Source organism: Choristoneura fumiferana, chromosome 9 (assembly GCF_025370935.1).
Source record: "Choristoneura fumiferana chromosome 9, NRCan_CFum_1, whole genome shotgun sequence".
Lineage (NCBI taxonomy): Eukaryota > Metazoa > Arthropoda > Insecta > Lepidoptera > Tortricidae > Choristoneura > Choristoneura fumiferana.
In genome coordinates, this window is record NC_133480.1 from 7,345,237 (window position 1) to 7,366,014 (window position 20,778).

General features: G+C 37.4%; 1 protein-coding gene across 4 annotated transcripts; it reads left to right on the top strand.

Annotated features, from left to right (window-relative positions):
- The first annotated feature begins 3,724 nt into the window (after positions 1-3,724).
- Positions 3,725-19,211, top strand: LOC141431105 (luciferin 4-monooxygenase-like). 4 transcript variants are annotated; one of them, XM_074092108.1, is made up of 11 exons: positions 3,725-3,847; positions 5,823-5,979; positions 7,507-7,714; positions 8,809-9,007; positions 9,978-10,100; positions 10,786-10,960; positions 13,928-14,068; positions 16,171-16,296; positions 17,005-17,235; positions 17,447-17,612; positions 17,731-19,211. In XM_074092108.1, exons 2-11 carry the CDS (start codon positions 5,824-5,826, stop codon positions 17,856-17,858), a joined length of 1,653 nt encoding a protein of 550 aa, XP_073948209.1. In that variant the 5' UTR covers positions 3,725-3,847; position 5,823; the 3' UTR covers positions 17,859-19,211. The 4 variants fall into 4 exon arrangements, with proteins under 4 accessions (XP_073948209.1, XP_073948210.1, XP_073948211.1 ...); XM_074092109.1 differs by having other exon boundaries at positions 3,725-3,842; XM_074092110.1 differs by lacking the exon at positions 5,823-5,979.
- The last annotated feature ends 1,567 nt before the right edge of the window (positions 19,212-20,778 follow it).

Sequence of the window (20,778 nt, forward strand, 5' to 3'; positions counted from 1 at the left end):
CTAAATTGACTAGCGCTAAAAGCTCAGTGCCCTCATAAACGAAATCACGGAGTTTGTCTGTACTTGGTTTGTATAGGTATTTAACTAAATGTAAACTAAACGACGTTAATTGGTGTGTTAAATATTGAAATTCCACATCAAACTATCTAAACATTTACATTTCTGTATTGAAATACACTAGTCTAGTTTGTATTACAATGAAAGATATGTAAAATGTTTATAATCCTTGAATGTACCAAATCTGGCAGCGGAAACTTGTTACATTTAGTTAAATACCTATCGAAACCAAGTATAATAAACGATGGTAACTTACTCCACAGACTAGCAGATGGATTGAGACAGATTTGGTGTAAGTTCTGGAATTCTTTTGCGTGTGACCCTTTGTTTTGCCTGCAATATTTCAAATTAACCCTGATTTTCATAACAATCGCTTAATGTATAATTCTGTGAATGCATCAAGAATATGTATAACAGTGAGTAGATATTGAAAACAGAAAAGCCCTTATGTCTACCGCCAATAAGGCTAAAGGGGCTGTAAGGGGCTAAAGGGGCAAAAATGGTGTGATACAGTACCCTTAGTGTAAGTTTTCGGTTACAAAACACGTCTCGATCGCGTTCGCGTTAAAATCGCAATTTGTATCGAACAGCACCTCTAGCGGAACGTTTGCTATGTTTCCATACAAATTGAGATTTTAACGCGAACGCGATCGAGACGTATTTTGTAACCGAGAACTTACACTTAGGGTACAGAACTCTTACTCCCCGCACTTGCGCACCTTTGAAAAAGATCGAAACTCGACCGCTCCCCACTCTTGATCTAAACGGCTTAATTTTTGTAGTTTTTTTTTTTAGTTTAATGGTGTCGAATGCCCATTTAGCCTTGAATGAAATATTAAAGCGTACTTAGTACGACGAATTAAAATAGCTCAGGGTGAGAAACTTTCCCTACATTTTTTTAAGCCTATCTATCTATAGGTAATATCGGATACAATATTCAAAATCGTGTCGGAGACTTGTAACTAGGATATTCTTTGACAAACTCTAAATATATGATTGCTGCTCATTTTGAGCTGTATGACAAGGCTATCATTTCGCGATCTATCGTATGTCATTACGGTCTGAATTATGTAGAAGTAGGCCGTTTCCACACTAAACATTCTCAAGACCAAAAAAAATTTTAATTCGTATAGTACTGCAATATACTATAATTGTGTATTGTGTTTTAAATTTTGCGCCTTATGACGATGGTAGTGATTCCTTTACTTCTGAATCTTATATCCCATAACTACCTATCTTTTGTTTTAGTTAAAGCTTCCTAGGGCCTTTGTCTTATCACACTAATATGCTCTTTACAGCAGCTCGTTCTTCAGGACGACATAATTTGTAATGTAATTAAAATTTGTAAGTGGTTACGTAACTGACATAATTTGTATGTATATATATTGTTGGGAGATGAGGGGTTAACGAAACGAGTAATAACTTCGACGTTTCGGCCACATTGCAGCGGCCGCCGTGGCCAAGAGTAGATAGAGAATTTACTATATCGCGACTTTTTTTTAATGGAATAAGGGTAAGAGCAAACGGTTTCGTGGCACATTTCTTTTGAGATGGTAGAAGAACTTGTTACAGTTTCCAGGTTATAAGACGTCTAAAAAAATTATCTAAAAAGTCATCAAATTTTCGAACCCTCAAAAATGCAACCACGAAAATGAGACGGTGAAACGCTCGAATAATGAACCAGTGAGGCCTACTACGAAATTCGAAAATAGAAGTTGGTATCGTACCTTCCTCTCACTCTCGTATTTAATAATATTAGCGTCAGCGCGACGGTAAGACGTGAAGTTCGAATTTTGCACTTCGTAGTGGGTACAGGGCCAGGCCTCCGCCCCATTACCTCCACGCTACCATCTGATCCACAGTCTCAATTCGAGAACGTTTTGGACCAACGGCCATCCTGTTATCCGTGCTATATGGCCTGCCCATTGCTACATCAACTAGCTAATTCGCTATTCGATGTGCTATAAGTAATTATAAAAAAATGTTTGACTCGTTGTCGGAGAGCCTTGTCATGCCATCAAGAAATAGCACCCATTGTTATAAGTTATTACGCTATGTCTGTACTTTGCTCGCTAAAATCTTAAATAGATCTGCCATTCTCATTCCTCTGCGCACCAGCCTAATTACCATGCCGTTTTTTGTTTCACACAGTAATTAGGCTTGAGTGCACAGATGTATGAGAACGGCCGCCATCCTTTTTCCAGGTCTATGTACTTAGGCTAATTACCGTGTCACTTTTGCAGAAAATTTATGAGATACGATAATTAGACGGATGCACAGATGAATGAGAATGGCCATGTAAATATTAAAACCGTACAACGGATTCAAATAACTAGAACTAACTAGAATTAAAAAAAAAACAGATGTCACTTAGTCCTCAATTTATTTATATTATAGTATTTATTGATAGATAAAATGACACACACACACACACACACGCACTAAACAGGTTTAAAACACATAATAAAATGACAGACACGCACGCACACACTAAACAGTCATTCAAATACTATAAAATAAAATATTATATATTATATAAAAGTACGTTAAAAATTAGTAATCGTTAATGATAAAATAATTTCTTGCTCACCCGCGACCTTACGATAGCTAAGCTTATGCAAAATTGCGTGTTCATGCAGTTCCTCCACCCCACACTGTAAAGACACACAAATCACACAAACCATCTATCACCACCACACACTACACTGACGCGTTTCGAACTCAACAGAGCTCATCTTCAGAGTGACACAACGTACACCATGCTACCAGTTGTTAGACTCCTAGTCAGTCAGTGTAGTGTGGTGGTGGTGATGGATGGGTTTGTGTGATTTGTGTGTGTTCTTACAGTGTGGAGGTGGAGGAACTGCATGAACACGCATATTTTGCATAAGCTTAGCTATCGTAAGGTCGCGGGTGAGCAAGGAAATTATTTTAGTTCATTGATATGGACCTCCGCAAAGTAACGCCTGATTCAATAAATTAGTAATCGTTAGTTCATAGTTTACTAACCTACCCCTAAACTGTTTTAATTTTAAATAACTTGCCTTGTGTTCTGTGTTTTTAAATTGACGCATCCAGTTATTTTCTAATTCTGTTTACGCATAAATCGCTGGCGCATAGATCTGCGATGCCGACTTGTGCTAATCGTCTTACCTCCATAGCTTAAGTTTAATGTACCCACTTTTGTTTCATTTATTGTTATTTTTTAAGTATCTGCTACTGTAAGCTAATTATTTTTTGTAAATGTAGTGTTTCTCATGTATTGAATTGTTATAAATTCTTTATGAGAATAAAGTTCTTAACCAGATATTAAACAACTGATTTCACTTCGAGTTTAAGGTAAATTAACGTAAGTCTGTAGGTACTTCTTTTTTTATTTTAACCGTAAAATACAAGAATCTAACATAAATTGTTCACAAATTTCGAAGCTGAAACATAATATATATATTTATGTTATATCTAATTCTATAATTCGCTTTAAGGACTTTACAAATCCAAAGACGGTTTCAAGAATACCTACATCACTCTGCACAAGCCCTTATAGTTAATTTTACCGGTGAACTATAGGGTACATATATACAATACCGGTTTTTCTCAAGCCAGAAGCTAATTTTACTTCGGAGTGAGAAGACAATAGTCTAATAGTAACTGACGGTGTGCTTATAATAATACACGGTGACGGTGTGTATAATAGTACATTATTCAATTAGCCAGGTATATCAAAAGTACTTGGAATATTTAAGTAAAGCTTCATTATTCTTCGACGGATTACGTAGGTTGAACAGGTAAAGTAAGTATTTTGTACGTTATCATATAATTGTCATCATCATAATCACCCGTAGACTCTGGCCAGCGAAAGCTGTCCACGCATTTTTTATGAAACTTTAATCTGGTATCATTTTTGAGATTGTCAAAATTGACATATTGTCATTCTAACCCGGCTTAGATAATTTTGATATTTCTGCTTTAAGAAATAAAGAAATAATATTTTGTTTAATTCAACCTCTTACCATCCTCAAAATGCAAAATGTTATAAGATTATGCTAGAACTAAAATGTTAGAAGATATATTCAATGCCAATCTGGTCACAATGGTCCAAAAATTGATGCGTCTGGACTGTAGGTACGTAAATGGGCACTGACAAAAGTCGTAAAATTTACCAAGGGACTCCTAAAGTGCGTCATCAACTTTCACGCATTATGTACTATAATTAATGTTGATGCAGCTTGAAGAGTCCTGACCTGAGTATAATTTCATATCTTTAAAATTTAAATAATATCTAATTATCAACATCGTTTAATCAGTGTACAGCAAGAGTTGTCAGCCTCGGTTTTTTTTTTATAAATTTGCCGCGGTTTTTCGTGGACAGCTTTCGCTGGCCAGAATCTAGGATATTCACCGCTGTTTGACATAGGCCTCCCACAGATATATATACACCTCCAGTTGGTTTGGTTGGAAGCGGCCTGCATCCACCGTGAACCCGCGGCTTTAACCAGGGCCAGTATTGTATTGTGTAATCTATATCAGTGGTTTCTGGCGCTCAATTAATTTCAATTCTTGAAAGTATAGCTCCATCGATACTATCGATGATTCCGCCAATGTCGAGGTTGGAAAAAACAGTATCAGTTTATTTTTCTGGCGCCCGCGATCGCAATTAAGTGACAGTTTTTGTATGCGAAATCTGTCATTTGATTGCGACCGCGAGCATCTGAAACGTTACGCAATACGGCCTCAGGTTTTCTTCATCTCGTTGGTACTAACTATTTAAGTGATAATAGGTAATCAAGAGCATAGAGTTAGATTTAGTACAGTATACTACAGATACATAAAAAAAAGATTTAGAGTACCTATACCGCAGTTTTACGTGAAACATATTTCACAAACTCCCTGCCATCAACATACGTAACGTCTTTTCTATGCTATGTCTTATCTACAATAATAACAGCAAAGAAGTACATGTAGTATGCGTGTTTTTCATAGAGGGTAATTATTAGAACTGCTGAACTAATAAAAAAAGTTTCGCTGTGCTTAACGCAGGTGACTGTACTTTCTGCATCTGTATCAAAATATACAGGATGTCTCTGATCATGTGGTTTTAAATTTTAGGTTCAATTCTACTTGCATAACTAAGCTAATTTTGTTTTGTAACATTTTCAAACAAGTAGAATTTAGATAAATTATTTATTGATCCTCAAAGTTTAATCGTTAAATCAGTGGATCGGACATGCGGTGTTACAGCTAGGCTGTCTCTTGGTACGGGGACTTTAAATATTTTTGATATTTATTTGACATCTCTTACAAGTAAATAAACTCTTACCAATGTGCTGTCAATTGTGTATATACATTGCGATGCGATACATACATTGAAAATTACGTTTAAACTGTTTGAAAAAAAAAATGATCATATTTATAAAAACTTGCAGAACAAAAGTGACAATGACGACCAGATGGCCTAGTGGTTAGAGAACCTGACTACGAAGCTTGAGGTCCCGGGTTCAGATATTTGTATGAAAAATACGAATGTTTGTCCTCGGATCTTCTGTGTTTAATATGTACTTAAGTATGTATCTAAATCTATATAATTATATTTATCCGTTGCTTAGTACATACCCATAACACAAGCTTTGCTTAGTTTGGGACTAGGCCAATTGATGTGAATTGTCCCGTGATATTTATTTTTTTATAAAAGTAGCCCAGTTAAGCGAGTAGAATCAACCCTAGGATTTAAAACCCCATGGTCAGAGACTCAATGTATATTTCCGTAGAATGTATTCTTCGAGAAGGACCAACGACTCGGTGCATTGGTTCATGAACGAGCTGACATCTCGAGTCGTGGCTGCAAGCGGCATATCGACCGATCGACATCATCTTGGCAAAATCTTGCTGCAAAGTTTCAAGGATGAACCAGATTTCGTTATGCAGGTAATATCGTCCCTTTCATTGAAATCAATCAGAAATCAAAAAATCATCTTGCCCCGACGCAAGAAGAGCGGTGTTATAAAGACGCAAATATCTGTCCGTGGTATCTTACCACTCGAATGGCCGTCCAGCGAGTTCAATACGGTTTTTACGTGAATGCGAGTTTTCTTGTGGTGGCTCTTCTTTAGCTATGTTTCATAAAATTGGTTCAGCCGTTTTTGAGATACTGATTTTTCAAATGACAATGTTTTTTTTTCTGTGTTGGTTAGGTTACATTATAACCCCGAAAGTGGGAAGAAATAAGTTTTTAATATATTTTTAGGGTTCCGTCCGTAGTCAACTAGGAATCCTTATAGGAATCCTTTTATGTCCAACTCGGCCGTAATTAATGCGTGTCTGCCTAGGTCGGGAATGTGCTTCACGTCCACATTCACAACGCGAGTGTCAGTGCAAATCAGGTCTACGAGTATGGTCGTTTCGCTATGTTCGGCAAAGTGCGTCGGGTTGCGTACGTGTTGAGTTAAGTTAACTGAAGTTAAGAAATGCATCAGACAAACACATCTCCGTGGAAACGCAGCCCATTGTAGGTTTTTTTTCTCCAATTAAATACTTTATTTAATGGGGCGGCAAAGTTAATTTGACCGGGGCTATGAATCTTTACATATGTGTCTCTGTTTCCACCCCCCATACAAATGCGTCGTTCACCTAATTAATAGGCAGCTCAAAAACCAGTAAAAGCCATTGCTTTTAGTTTCCGCTAACATTGTCTAGAGCACTTTAGTTCGCTCCTGACCTTAGCAAATGGGTTATTGATGTGGTGAGCCAATAGAATATTCTACGAGGTTTCACTAGAACATTGTCCGGTAGTAAAGTAGATTAGGCCAGCAATCGATAGAAATAACAATATTAAAATAACATACTTTTTTTACAACATCTCTATTTTAACATGCATTTGGAAGGCCTAAATAAATAAAAAAAATCCCTCCTAGGTCAAGGAAGGATAAAATCGTAAATAAAACTTAACTACAAACTAGACATACGTACTTACGTACTTAAAAACTTATGTACTCGTAATTAACACTATTAAATCTAAAAATCCCCCGTGCTATGGTGCCGGACAGCCTGGAAGCATTACCTCGTTGAATAGCGATAGCAATTCGTTGAGAGAGAGCTGTCAGCCGTTTGGTGTTCAATAGTGTCTAAAAAAAAAACGAAATTGTGTCTGGGAATTATCGATAGGAGTCAACTACCCTATTAATGACAATGGCTAATATAATATTAATAAGGTAGTTGACTCCGGGCTGGCAGGACAGCTCTCTCTCAACGAATTGCTATTGAAATTGTGTCTCTGACTTATCGATAGGAGTCAACTACCCTATAATGACAATGACTAATTCGGGTGGACCATTCCAGCATTATATGGTTACTTACCAAATGGTATAGATTTAGCGTTGATCAGCTAATGACTAGCTCGTCAATCAGGACATTTTTTGTAGTGTCTAATATCAGTTTACAATTCTCCAAATTCAGATCGATGGAGCAACAGGTGAATCCGAGACAAGTGGCTCTGTTCTTGAGAGGACAGTCCGTTGCGCCATCAGCTTTCGAAAATTCGGGCTGCAGCACGGTGACGTCATAGTCCTCATGGCTCCAAACCACATTGACCTGGCTATACCGTTCTATGCTGCATTTTATCTTGGAGTCATCGTGTCGCCTATTGACAGAACTTTGGGTCGACGTGAGTACCGTCTTCGCTATTGACGCGTGCTACACAATCAATTCTAGAGGAAGACGTATTTACTGGAATAGGACGCTGAAGGACGCGTTCCCGCTGGGCGTGTTTTAGGGTACTTACGAGTATTTAGAAGTACCTACGGCGCGCAGTTCTCAAGTCTCTAAAAATGCTTAAAGCTGATTAAGGACGATAACCTTTCTAAACCGTAATACTGCTTTTATTGAGACTGAGCTGTTTAAATGACACTAAATGCTATTATGTACCTATAAGTTCACGGAGAACTATTGTAAAAGTTTATATTACGTAGAACTGTATACGGGTGACCGGTCGGAAACGATAAATGATCTCTCGCTCGATTATTTCTAAACTATACAAGATATTGAAAAACTGGTTACTGATCCTGAAAGTGCTTCACGAGCTCTGTCAATAATAGGTTACAGAATAAACTGGATCTATCCAAAAATTCAAAGCTTCCATACATTTAGTACCTACAGCCACAGAGATACTATTTTATTATTTAACTAGGTACTTGAACATTATAATTAAATAATTAACTTTTATAATAAACTCATAAATCGAATTCTTACTTAAAATTATTTATGGAAAACATTGATTTTAGGCTTTACTTTTACTTGCTATGGTATTATCAAGAGATGAGTGCCATAGTGGCTGTACTATATGAATATGGAATGAAGCTGGAAACATTTAATTTTTGGATTTAATCTGTAACCCATTATTTTTACCGTTTGATAGAGCTCGTGAGGCACTTTCAGGATCAGTAACCAATTTTTCGATATCTTGTAGTTTAGAAATAATCGAGTGAGATCACTTTTATCGTTTCCATCGTGTACGAGTATAAGACAACGAGTGAGTAGTTATATAGCTTACTGTGTTACTTGGATAATAGGTTTCTAAACTCCACCATTACGCTTTCATCCGAAAATACGTATTTTACCTATAGAGCAGCGACGTACTAGTAAATACTCGTGAACCTAGTCCTTGGATTAGTTCTTTTATGGTCGCGTACTCGAAATACTTGATGCGCAATTTGGCCTCACTAGTACATCTCACCTCTTATCAATTCTTTCTGTTTACAGTCGAACTACAAGGCACATTTGATGTGAACAGGCCAAAACTAATCTTCTGTCAAAGTGAGAAGGCTCCAGACGTACAATTGGCGTTGAACAGTATTGAGTCAGATGCTTTGATCGTCACTTTCGACAAGGGCGACTACCTCTGCAGCTTCGCAGAATTCATCGAGACTTATGGGGATAACAGCCCTATCGAGGATTTTAAGTAAGTTCTGCATTTTACAATAAAAGAAAGGGGATTCTCATACACCATCATCATCATATCAGCCGCAGAACATCCTCTGTTGGCCACATAGGCCCCCTGCATAGACCTCCAGCATTTTAGAGAGCATTCTAGCGAGTATTCAAGCAAAACGACACTAAACTTGCTACGAGATTTTTGCCGAGCATTTGTTCGATATTTTTTTTTATTCGACTGGATGGCAAACGAGCAAGTGGCTCTCCTGATGGTAAGAGATCGCCACCGCCCATATACATCGATGTATAGTAAATTTTTTGCAAGCTGGAGAATAATCGTGTCAATGTTCGTAGCAATCACGTAGCAATGTTTGACTCTACGCTAGCTCTAAGCTTGGCTCTGAATGAATAATGAATGAATCGTTTATTTACACACCATATAATACATATAGATATGGTGGGTACTAACTATTAGTGATCCGTATGCTTAGGTAAAAACTTAAGAAGATGACCTGTTGTTTGTAGTAGTGCATAAAAAAATCGATAAATCGAAAATCGTCTTAGCAAACCAATAATGGTTTTAAAAGACCTATCCAACAATATCCCACACTATAGGGTTGGATAAGAAAATAAATCACTCCCAATTTACGTCAATGGGAGGTACCAAAAAAAAAATTTTTTTTAGTTTTTTATTGTACCATTTTGTCGTCATAGTTTACATATATCCGTGCGTTTTCTAGCATTGATAGTCCCTGAGTAAAGCCGCGGACGGACGGACAGACAGACAGACAGACATGGCGAAACTATAAGGGTTCCGTTTTTGCCATTTTGGCAACCCTAAAAAGCAGTAAATTAAATTAAAATGATAGTCTGTTCATTGTTCAGTTCAATTAATTAAAAATACTTACGGTGATTGCTCGATGTTCTGTCGAAAGTAAATGCTCAAGTTTATCACCACCTTTAGAGAAGCAGGTGCTAAACATACATTCGAACTTTAGACCAACAGATTTCGACCCTGAGGATACTATCGCTCTGTTGATCGCCACCAGTGGTACCACGGGTTTGCCAAAAGGAGCAGCAGCTACCCACAAGAATCTGACTATCACTGGACCGTATCTATGGTAAATAAGACCCTTTGGATAACATAATGCTTAATAGTAGGTACATTGTGCATTAAGGGCCGTAAGAAGGGGATTACTAACGAGAGTCTATTAGAAGCCCGGCGCTGAAGAAAACTTTTCAAGATTTTCAAGATTCGGCATGAAAGTTTTGATGTCTTTTACTTCCTCTTTTGTCATTTTCATAGATAATGAAAGCTACAATCAGAACAAAAAAACTGTTTTTTGAAATCTCGTCTAAATAATCGAACTTGTAACCGTAACGTAGTGCACCGGCCTCCTCTCATAAGGTCCACTCGAGCCCAGTGCTGATTGGGAACTTTACACACCCAGTAGATAAATGACTTTAAATATTAGTGAGCTTACCTTCACTGTTAAGCTCGTGATAAATTTTTATGTAACTTCTGAGGTGCGATTCTGTATTTGAACCCACGATCCTCTGCCTGAGAGGCTATATGATAAACCACTAGGCTACCAAGGCTAACTTGCCCAGAATGTTTAGCTGCAAACACACCTAAAAATTTAAAATATCTTATTATTATGATGTTCACAATGTCACATGAAAAAGAGCTCTTTGCAGCCTACTTCTAGAATAAACAATACGATTTTTTTTTCATGCCCTGGTCTACCTGCTATTTTTCTATCATGAGATTTCATAAACAGCTTTAACGACGTTGCTTGTTCCCAGGATGAGACACTCGCAGTTCCCGCACCCAACAAAGATGGTGCTCATCGGATCACCACTGCAATGGCTAACGGCTCTCATCAACTTCATCATGTCACCTGTATTGAGATACACGCGACTACAGAGTTCCCAATCTCTTACGCAAGACCATGCATGCTATCTCATTAATACTTATCAGGTAAAGAACCAAAGGCATTGGCATACCCAGGGATAGGGGAGGGTGTTAGGGGTAGGGGAGGGTAGTGCGCCCCTGGGAATCCATTAGAATCCGGATCTCTTGCGGGTGTTTCCCATACATACATTTAGTGTAGTGTGCTTGACAAAACAAGCACGGGGATCCAACCTGAAAAACTGTGACTTGGCCCTCCCCCCTCTCTGGACAAGAAGCTGGGTAGGTATACGCTCTTGAGCAGAGCTAAAAATTATAGAGAGTAGTAGTGGCGGTTCGACAAGGGTGGGAACTAGGCACATTCCACTTCGTGATGATACAGTAAACCAGAAGTACCAAGGCTAAGTACATAAATTATAGAATGAACTAAAAGAATTTCCTTGCTCACCCGCGACCTTACGATAGCTAAGCTTATGCAAAATATGCGTGTTCATGCAGTTCCTCCACCTCCACACTGTAAGAACACACACAAATCACACAAACCCATCTATCACCACCACCACAACCACACTACACTAATGCGATTCGAACTCAACCAGACCAGACCAGACCAGTGGTGATAGATGGGTTTGTGTGATTTGTGTGTGTTCTTACAGTGTGGAGGTGGAGGAACTGCATGAACACGCATATTTTGCATAAGCTTAGCTATCGTAAGGTCGCGGGTGAGCAAGGAAATTCTTTTAGTTCATTGATATGGACCTCCGCAAAGTAACGCCTGATTCAATAAATTATAAATTATACATACAGTTCTACATTCTAGTCTATTCCTTTAAATAATAGTTTTTCCAAGCCATCATCAGTGCCGGATTAAGACTATTTGATGCCCTAAGCAAGCCACACCTGTGCCCCCCCCATCCATAAGTAGCCGTAACCAGCCTTACCGTTTATGTACTAGCAATTTTTTTTTGGATGCTATTTATGGTGCCCCCCAAGACGTGATGCCCTAAGCAATTGCTTAATTTGCTTATGGGCTAATCCGGCACTGGCCATCAATCCATCATTACATCTAATTTACCTCATGTAGTTTAATTGAAGCTTAATTTAAAAATAATTGTAAATTTGACCACAAAAAGGTTTCTCCAGTCATTGTTACGAGTATTATATTTACGCCATTATACCTACCTAGTCAAAAAAAAAGAAGTAAACAATAAAATTGCTTTGTACTTACTGAAATAAGTTAATGACCAGTTTTTTCGATAGTAAATCTATTATAATGATGGGTTATTAATTTTTTGTTTGAATGATTGGGATTTTTTTAACTAGTATTAAGTAGGTAATGCATTGGTCACGCACATATTCAATCTTTTTTTTGCTTGTTTTTCTTTCCTTGTTTTTAACGTCGTAAAAATCTTCCCACCTTGTGACCTTATATTTTTGTGTGTACTTAATCGCTCGGTGTTCTAGAACACATACTATTTTCTTTCTGTCTTTGTCGCACAGTACGAGCTCTAATTCAGCCAGCTCTCTCAGTTAGAAAGAAAGCCACAGAGTTTGCATATTTTAAGTAGGTACCTATACTGTAGTGTCATCATCATCATAATCATCCCAGCCTATATACGTCCCACTGCTGGGCACAGGCCTCTTCTCAGAATGAGAGAGCTTGGGCCGTAGTTCCCATGCGGGCTCAATGCGGATTGGGAACTTCACACACACACCATTCTCGCGATATCTTCCTTAAAGCTCGTGGTAAATTTCAGATGTAATTTTACACATGAATCTCGAAAAACTCAAAGGCGCGTGTTTACATTTAATCTATGGAATGTAATGTAATAAAGAGTTATTGTATTGTATTGTACTGTAGTGTAATCCGAGGTAATGTTCCGTCTCGTCTCGTCGTCGTCTTGAATACGAGTATGACAGCCGTAAAAACCGATGTCATATTTGTTACGAAAAGCAAAGCCAACGAGACGAATATACTTCATCTTTATCTGACACATCCTTATAAGTAGGTATATCTCGTTCCTTTTCTTTCTAATGTCATAATAATAAGCCTTAATTTCCTTAACTGTACACTGTACAACCCATATTCTAAATTATTTAAATCTAACTTATGAGACAAGGCCCCAGTTGTCTCCATGCTTTCCTGTCCTCTGCTTTCTTTGTCCAGTTTTTTCCAGCGACACTACGTATATCGTCCACCCACCTCTCTCTAGGGCGCCCTCTACTTCTGTGGGGCTGAATAATACATACATTACATACTTATAAATCTTCACTTTGGCCTTAGGTACTTTAGTACCTATATTATGCAATACTAGCGTTTACCCGTGGCTTCGCACGCGTAAATCATTATATACAGCAGTTGAATTGATATTCCGGGATTTTATTAAATTCTCTTGGGAATTCCCTAAAATTACATCGAGGTTTTCATTGACGTTAAATTAAAACACCCATGCCAAATTTCATGACTCCAGCGGTTGTTATTTAGAGATTTTATCCCTATCCCAGGGAAATATCGGGATAAAAAGTATCCTATGTGTTATTCCAGATGTCCAGCTAGATATACATACCAAATTTCATGACTCTAAGCCCAGCGGTTGTTATTTAGATAAAAAGAATAATATCGAGATAAAAAGTATCCTTATTAAATATAATGACCCGGATAACTCACGTCATAAATCGAGTTTAGCTCGAGTTTAATATGAGTGAGTCTCACGGTAGTGTTCAAAAAGTATCCTTAATGTTATCCGTATGGCTTAATCAAGGTTATAAACTAACTTTTTGCCAAATTTCATTCAAATCTGCCCAGCCGTTTCAGCGTGAAGAAGTAACAAACATACTCACTCAATCACAAACTCACATTTATAATATAAAAGTAAGCGCGAGATCGCTCCCGGCCCTATTACTACGAAGTGCAAAATTCGAACTTCGTATTACTGATTTTCTTTAATACGAGAGTGAGAGAGACGGTATACGACGGAAACTTTGATTTTCAAATTCGGTAGTGGCCTCCCTGACTTTACACTACGTTTGTTACAGCCAACCTTCACTGTACTAAGTCCGACGTTTGCGACAACCCTGATGAGAGCGAACGCTAGCGAGCCCTGCGACTTCACTTGCCTGGAGTCAATTCTCTTGGGAGGCAGTGCTGTACTACCAGATCTGATTCAAGAAATTAAGGTTGATGTTGATACCAAAATTTTTTCGCTACCGTATCATGCCATGACTGTAACAGGAACATGTCATGTTTGCCACCCAGACGAATAAAAAAAAAATGTCAGGAACGGAATGTCAAGCAAATTCATGACACACGACGACGACGGTTGGTTAGGGAAACGTGCTAGTGGGCATAGTCTCATACTTTTAGATACAAAGTGTTCAGTAAAATAACAGAGTAGATTATTTTAACTTGTTTATTATGGAACAAACAATTTTATGAATAGAATATTATATTGAGCTTGCATTGCAAAGCTTTTTTTTGCTTTCGACGACCGGATGGCTAAGTGGTTAGAGAACCTGACTACGAAGTTTGAGGTCCTGGGTTCGAATCCCGGCCGGGGCAGATATTTGTGTGAATAACACGAATGTTTGTTCTCGGGTCTTGGATGTTTAATATGTATTTAAGTATGTATTTATCTATATAAGTATGTTTATCCGTTGCCTAGTATCCATAGTACAAGCTTTGCTTAGTTTGGGACTAGGTCAATTGGTGTCAAATGTTCCATGATATTTATTTATTTATTTATTTATTTATTTTTGTACAACAAGTGTTGCCAGGCGGACAACTACAGAGAAGAAAAATAAATGGAACTAAAGGTTCCTATTAATGTTCAATCATGTATTGAACACAAAGAATATATTTTTTCACACCTCTCCTTCAGTAAAGTAACTTTTCCTCCCTGACGAGAGGAAGCAAAGTGCAACTTTTCTGTTCAAGGCTTTTCTAAGTAAAAAAAAAGAAGTAATTAATTGCAAATGCCATTTTTTGAAGTTGATAATTGTAAAGCCACGCCATTTTCTATGCTGGTGGGTCTTTAATAATATAAAAAAAAAAAAGTTTCTTTATGCTTGGTGTGAAAAGTTGTATGAGCCACTCGGGAGCAAAATTATTTTCATCTTGGGCGTTAACACTTGAATCCCTCATTACGCTCAGGATTCTACTTTAGAATCCTGTTAGAATCCTTCGCTACATTCTGCATTCAATGTACGCCCTCGTCGTAAATACACCATTTTGCTCCCTTGTGACACAAATAACTATTGCCTGACACGTTTCTTTTACGGTCATGGTACGGTGTAATGGGTAGAGCCCTTAATGGGTTTCTATCGGGAAAAGTCGGATCTCCGTCGGAATACGACGGCACCCGAAGTGTCAATCAGTTATTGTATTAAATGAGTGACATTTTCACATGGAACTTTATTATTTAGTATCATAGGCGTGCATTCGGTCAATCTCAGGGTAGGCAGCTCAGGGGGGCTGAAGGCACGCAGCTGCGGCGCGAGCTAGCGCTACCTACTCTGGACTTGACCATATGCACGCCACTGAAATATTAGTTTACTAGCTTTTGCCCGCGCTCCGTCCACGTGGTATTCGGCTATCGCGCGCTGTTCCCTCGGGAACTGTGCATGTTTCCGGAATAAAAAGTAGCCTATGTCACTCTCGGGCCCATAAACTATCTTTACTTTATTCCAAAAATCACGTCTATCCATCGCTCCGTTACTATGGATGCTACTGTTGCGTAATAAGGGTCCTTAAAACACGAGTGTGGTTTTATAAAACGAGCGTAGACGAGTGTTTTAAGGCCTAATTACGTGCAGTTGTATACATTATTTTATCTACACACAGTCATATTATAATGTGTATTCCACGCCTTATAGAGTACTTACGTATAATTATGGGTGAAGATAATTGAGAGAGCACTATAAATACAAAATTTTCCGATAAAATACGATGGAAAATCATTATGCACCTACATCTGTATAAGGACCCCGGAGCTTTTGATATGTTATAGATTTCAAAGTCCCGAACAAAAGTCTTTAAGGGTGCTACCTCAGTTTCCGAGTCACTTTCAGAGTTTATTTTAGTTTTTTAGAGACTTTTGTTTGGGACTTTGAAATCTATAACATATCAAAATCTCAGGATATTTAACTGAAATCACATTTTCCATACTTAAGGTCCGGGGTCTTTTAATCTCTTTATTTCGACGCAGTTATATGCATCATTAGCATGAGTTAGTTCAAAATGTTTTAGATTATCTAATTTTTAATTCATATTATTATTCTAGAAATTAACACCAAACACTGAAATTCTGAATGTGTACGGGCTCAGTGAGTTGACGTCTATAGGATTCATGGACGACGAGACTTGCCTCGGGTCGAGTGGGAAACCGATAGGATGCTTGCAGTACAGAGTAAGTCCGTCCGTTATGTTGTTGTGTAAGGTAGTCGGAAATATACTGATCGGCAAAATTTGGCCCACTCTACATACAAAATTACCTATTTCTGCATACATTTGAGGGCCAGATTTTTGGCCGCTCAGTATATATTATTATGTATGTATATAAACTCTTTATTGTACAATATAAGTAACAAACACAATTGACAAACATTGAGATATATGTACACAGGCGAACTTATCCCTTTAAGGGATCTCTACCAGTCAACCTTTGAGTGGATGAGAGGAGCATTCAGTTAGGGACAGACAAAAAGTGTTTTATTTGATTTTTATTTAATTACTCAATAAATCATTTTAACCGTGACTTCGCCTCGCTGCCAATTTAAATTTAGTGGTTAAAATCATTATAAATAGATATTTAAACATTAAATACTTAAATAAGTAGGTAAATGTTTCATATCCAAGATAGTGTATACATGTAATTATTTTCATCTTTTACTTTTCTTTACCTTATTTTGTTTCGTTTGACAATTGTATTTGTTTCTTTTTTTGTACAGTCGGGGTCAAATATATCTCTACACTTTACAACCTTGTCGTTCTCTCTTCATGTTTGAACTTTTGTATAAAATTGTCAGATGGCATACAGTGACAAGGTACTAAAGTTTAAAAAAATCTGTGAGCTCGACTGTACAATAAAGAGTTTACATAAAAACTTTCCTTACAGTTGATCGACGTTGAGACACAAGATGACATTTACGAGCCAAACAAAAACGGAGAGCTGTGGCTGAAAGGTCCCGGCATAATCAAGTGCTATTACAAAAACCCTGAAGCTACAGAAGATACTTTCGCAGAGGGTCGCTGGTTTAAAACCGGAGATATGTTTTACAGGGATGAAAACTACAACTTTTTCTTCGTGGAGAGAATCAAGTTGTTACTAAAGTACATGAGTCACCAGGTGAGTTATGTAACTATGAGATATGAATCAATTATATTTCTCTTAGTTTAGGGTAAAATACCCAACTCATCCTTAGCCGGAAAATGTCAACTGTTGAACAAAAGCCTCCCCTTTAGAACGTCACAATGAATGACAATTCACCACTTGCATCAACCAGTTGTCTTTAACTCTGGCGATGTCGTCAGTCTACAACTTCAATTGTGAATTGCAGATCTCCCCTGTGGAACTGGAAGGTGTAATCCGCCAGCACCCAGCCGTGTCTGACGTGGCAGTGACGAGCGTATCAGACCCAGAATGCGGGGAGCTGCCCGTTGCATGTGTGGTGCGAAGACCTGGCTACGATGTTACCGCTGAGGAGATCAAAGACATTGTCAAAGGTAAGACCACAGCCAATCTTACGACAGGACCAGATCTAGCTATAGAGCTTGGTTGCTTCCATCCAGGTAACGTGCCTTTATTCTTTGCGTTTACTATTAAGTATTCTTTTCGTTACAGATAATCTGGTAGACTCGAAACGATTGCGGGGAGGGGTGATATTCCTAGATGCTATACCACAGACTGCTTCCACTAAGGTCCATAGAAGAAAACTTAAGGAGATCGCACTGCAAGCCGAAAGAGAATAAAATTCTTACTTAACAAGTGAGAGGTTAATTTTAAAACCAACCTTAGGTACAAGCAAATGCTAACCGCTTCGCTTTTTTACACGCGAATTTATTAGAACCAGTTTACCGAATATGTTCTCGCTTCTGCCTAGTTACAAGCATCATTTACGTGCTTGGTCTAGATTTCAAGTCATTTCCTTAGTTCTCAGCTAAAGTTGGATATAATCAACTCGCGTAGTAACAGTTTTAAGTGTTTAGACTTTTTACATCATTAATCCATTGACTGACATACTCTTGATGAGCTTTCAAAACATTGTTTGCTCCCTGAATTTTGTATGGCTTTCTGTTAAAAAAAGTTTTTACTATTTGTTTATTTTTAAAGCTGTTAAAACCAAATTTGACAGTTTATTGAAAATTAATTTGATTTTCCGGATTAAAATTAACGTTTTTTTTTATCGAGCAGTATTTTGGAATAAAAGATGCCAGAAGTACATTAGACATATTTATCATCATCATCATCATCATCATCATAATCATCCCAGCCTATATAAGTCCCACTGCTCGGCACAGCCCTCCTCTCAGAACATTATACTCTTATTTTAATAAGCTTCGAAAGCTCGGAGTGAAGACCTAGGGTACACTTCATATAAATCATTTAGGTTAACCCACCTGTAATCTCTTTAGTCTACCTACAATTCACGTTTTAAGTTGCTCCTGGAGGAAGGGCTACGAATTAGCCCGAAACATGTCGAGCTAAACTCGACTTAGGCCGTGAGTTATACCATTAAATATGTCTCACGGTAGTTTTAACTTCAAAGTCTACCGGGAGTTCATTAAAGGTTATTACGATTTTTTTTTTAATGACATTGCTATAGTCGAGTTCATAAACTTGTGAGCAAACATTTGATCAAAAATATCTGAACACGACTCTATTGTTAATAGCGTAGAAGCGTGTTCAGATATTTTTGATACAATTTTTGCTTATGAACTCGACTGTACTAGTTGACGTCGCTAATAAGAATCTGATAGCTTTACATTAACGTTGTTAGTATTAAAAATCTCGATTAATAGATATTAAGAACTTAAATGACTTATATATGTATACCTAGGTAAATTACTATTACCTACCAGTGGCGTGGCGCTGCAACTTAGGTAATTCTCACTATCACCGGGTTGCCGAAATTTTTATGTAACTTCAGTGACGGCCAGCATAACAATTGTGTACGCTTACTACCTACGAGGTGTTTTAGTATACGAAAACATACCTACTCACTAATATCTAAATCTAATGGCCGCGCAAAGTATTTACATAGGTTTATGGCATCACGCTAAGTTTTTTGTGTAGATTTTGTAAATAAATTATTAAGAAAAGTGGATGTTTTGTTTTATTTCATCCGTTTTTATAGAGAGAAAGAAAATACATTTAGTCACAACCATATAAGCATAGAAGTTGACAACACGAAGGATCGTCCAGGTGCAGTTTATCTGTCCGATATACCTAAATTATGGGATGAGTAGAAAAGAGCGTAGCATGACATGAGATGTGTGTGAGAGTGAAAGAGAAAGAGGGCCAATCAACTTTTTTACCTGACTCTTTTATCTGTCCGCGACATTTTTCAAACAATTGCAGATTTTTGTAAGTAAACATGTTTTTTCTGTAATTTAATAGATAGTGTACATGAATACATGCCATCCTACGTAAGTTCAACCTATTAAACCGTGAAATATCTTGTTGGAAGTACGATTTTTTTGGTAACGCCAGAAACAATTTTGGCAGGAGACGCCCAAAGTGTCGGTATAATAGGGCTGATTCTAATAAAAGTGGCATGGCAGGCTAAAGTTAATTCAAAAAAATATATATATGTTTTTTTACTTTTTTTGCATAAAAACAGTTTCTTGGTATTTCATTTGTTACAAATATGTTAAAGGGAACAAAGTATTCCTAAAAACTTAAGAGTTATGGGTTCTTGAAATATTGATGAAGCAGGCTAAAGTTAAATTAGACAGGCTAGTAGTGAAAAGTTACCAGGTTAAAGAGAATTCAAAAATGAAAAGAAATGTATCATAAGTTTAAGGGGCTGTTTCACCATCCATTGATTAGTGTGAACTGGCGGTTAGGTGTGATGCCGTCTCTATTTGTTTTGTTCGAATAGACGGAGACGGCATCACATTTAACCGTCGATTAACGCTAATCAATGGATGGTGAAACAGCCCCTAAATGTAATTTCTTAAAAAATTATGAGTCTCTTGGAGGGATATATAAGAAAATAAAATTATTTCAAAATTATACATATTTTATACAGGGTTATTTGTAATTTACTAGCATCCTTTTAACCCTAAACTCCTACCACTTAAACAAATGTTTTTTGTTTTACGTCTTTTTAAAATGGAGCCGTAAAACAAAAAACATTTGCTAAATCATGTATATTTTTTATTTTTCCTTCCTGTTTTCTTCCCTGATATTGTTCTTTATGTTTCCTTTGGAACTCTTATTCGTATCTTTTCTTTTCGTTCTCCCTTTTTCATGCTAACCTCTCTTCTCTTGACTTTTGTTTAGTTTTTGGTTTCCCCATTACATGTCGACCCTAAAATATTACGAATTAATTACAATACAATGCAATCAAATCAGTCCCTCCGATGAAATGAATGACATCAGATAGTAAAAACTGGCCAAATAAGAACGTACCTAGGCAAAATAACACGAAAAAGTTCGTTTTAAACAAGTAACGACACCACTATTTTATACGAATGAATTTTTACTAACTGTAAATTTTTTTGTTATAAACAGGATCACCATGATTGTTTTTTTTAATTTTCAAGCCAATAGTTTCACTTTTAGAGGGGGGAGGGGGGGACACTCCAAAAAAAATTTGCAAAAGCTATATTTACGCAAAATTACAGCTATAGTACTAATGGATCTAGTGCGGATAGATAAACAGAC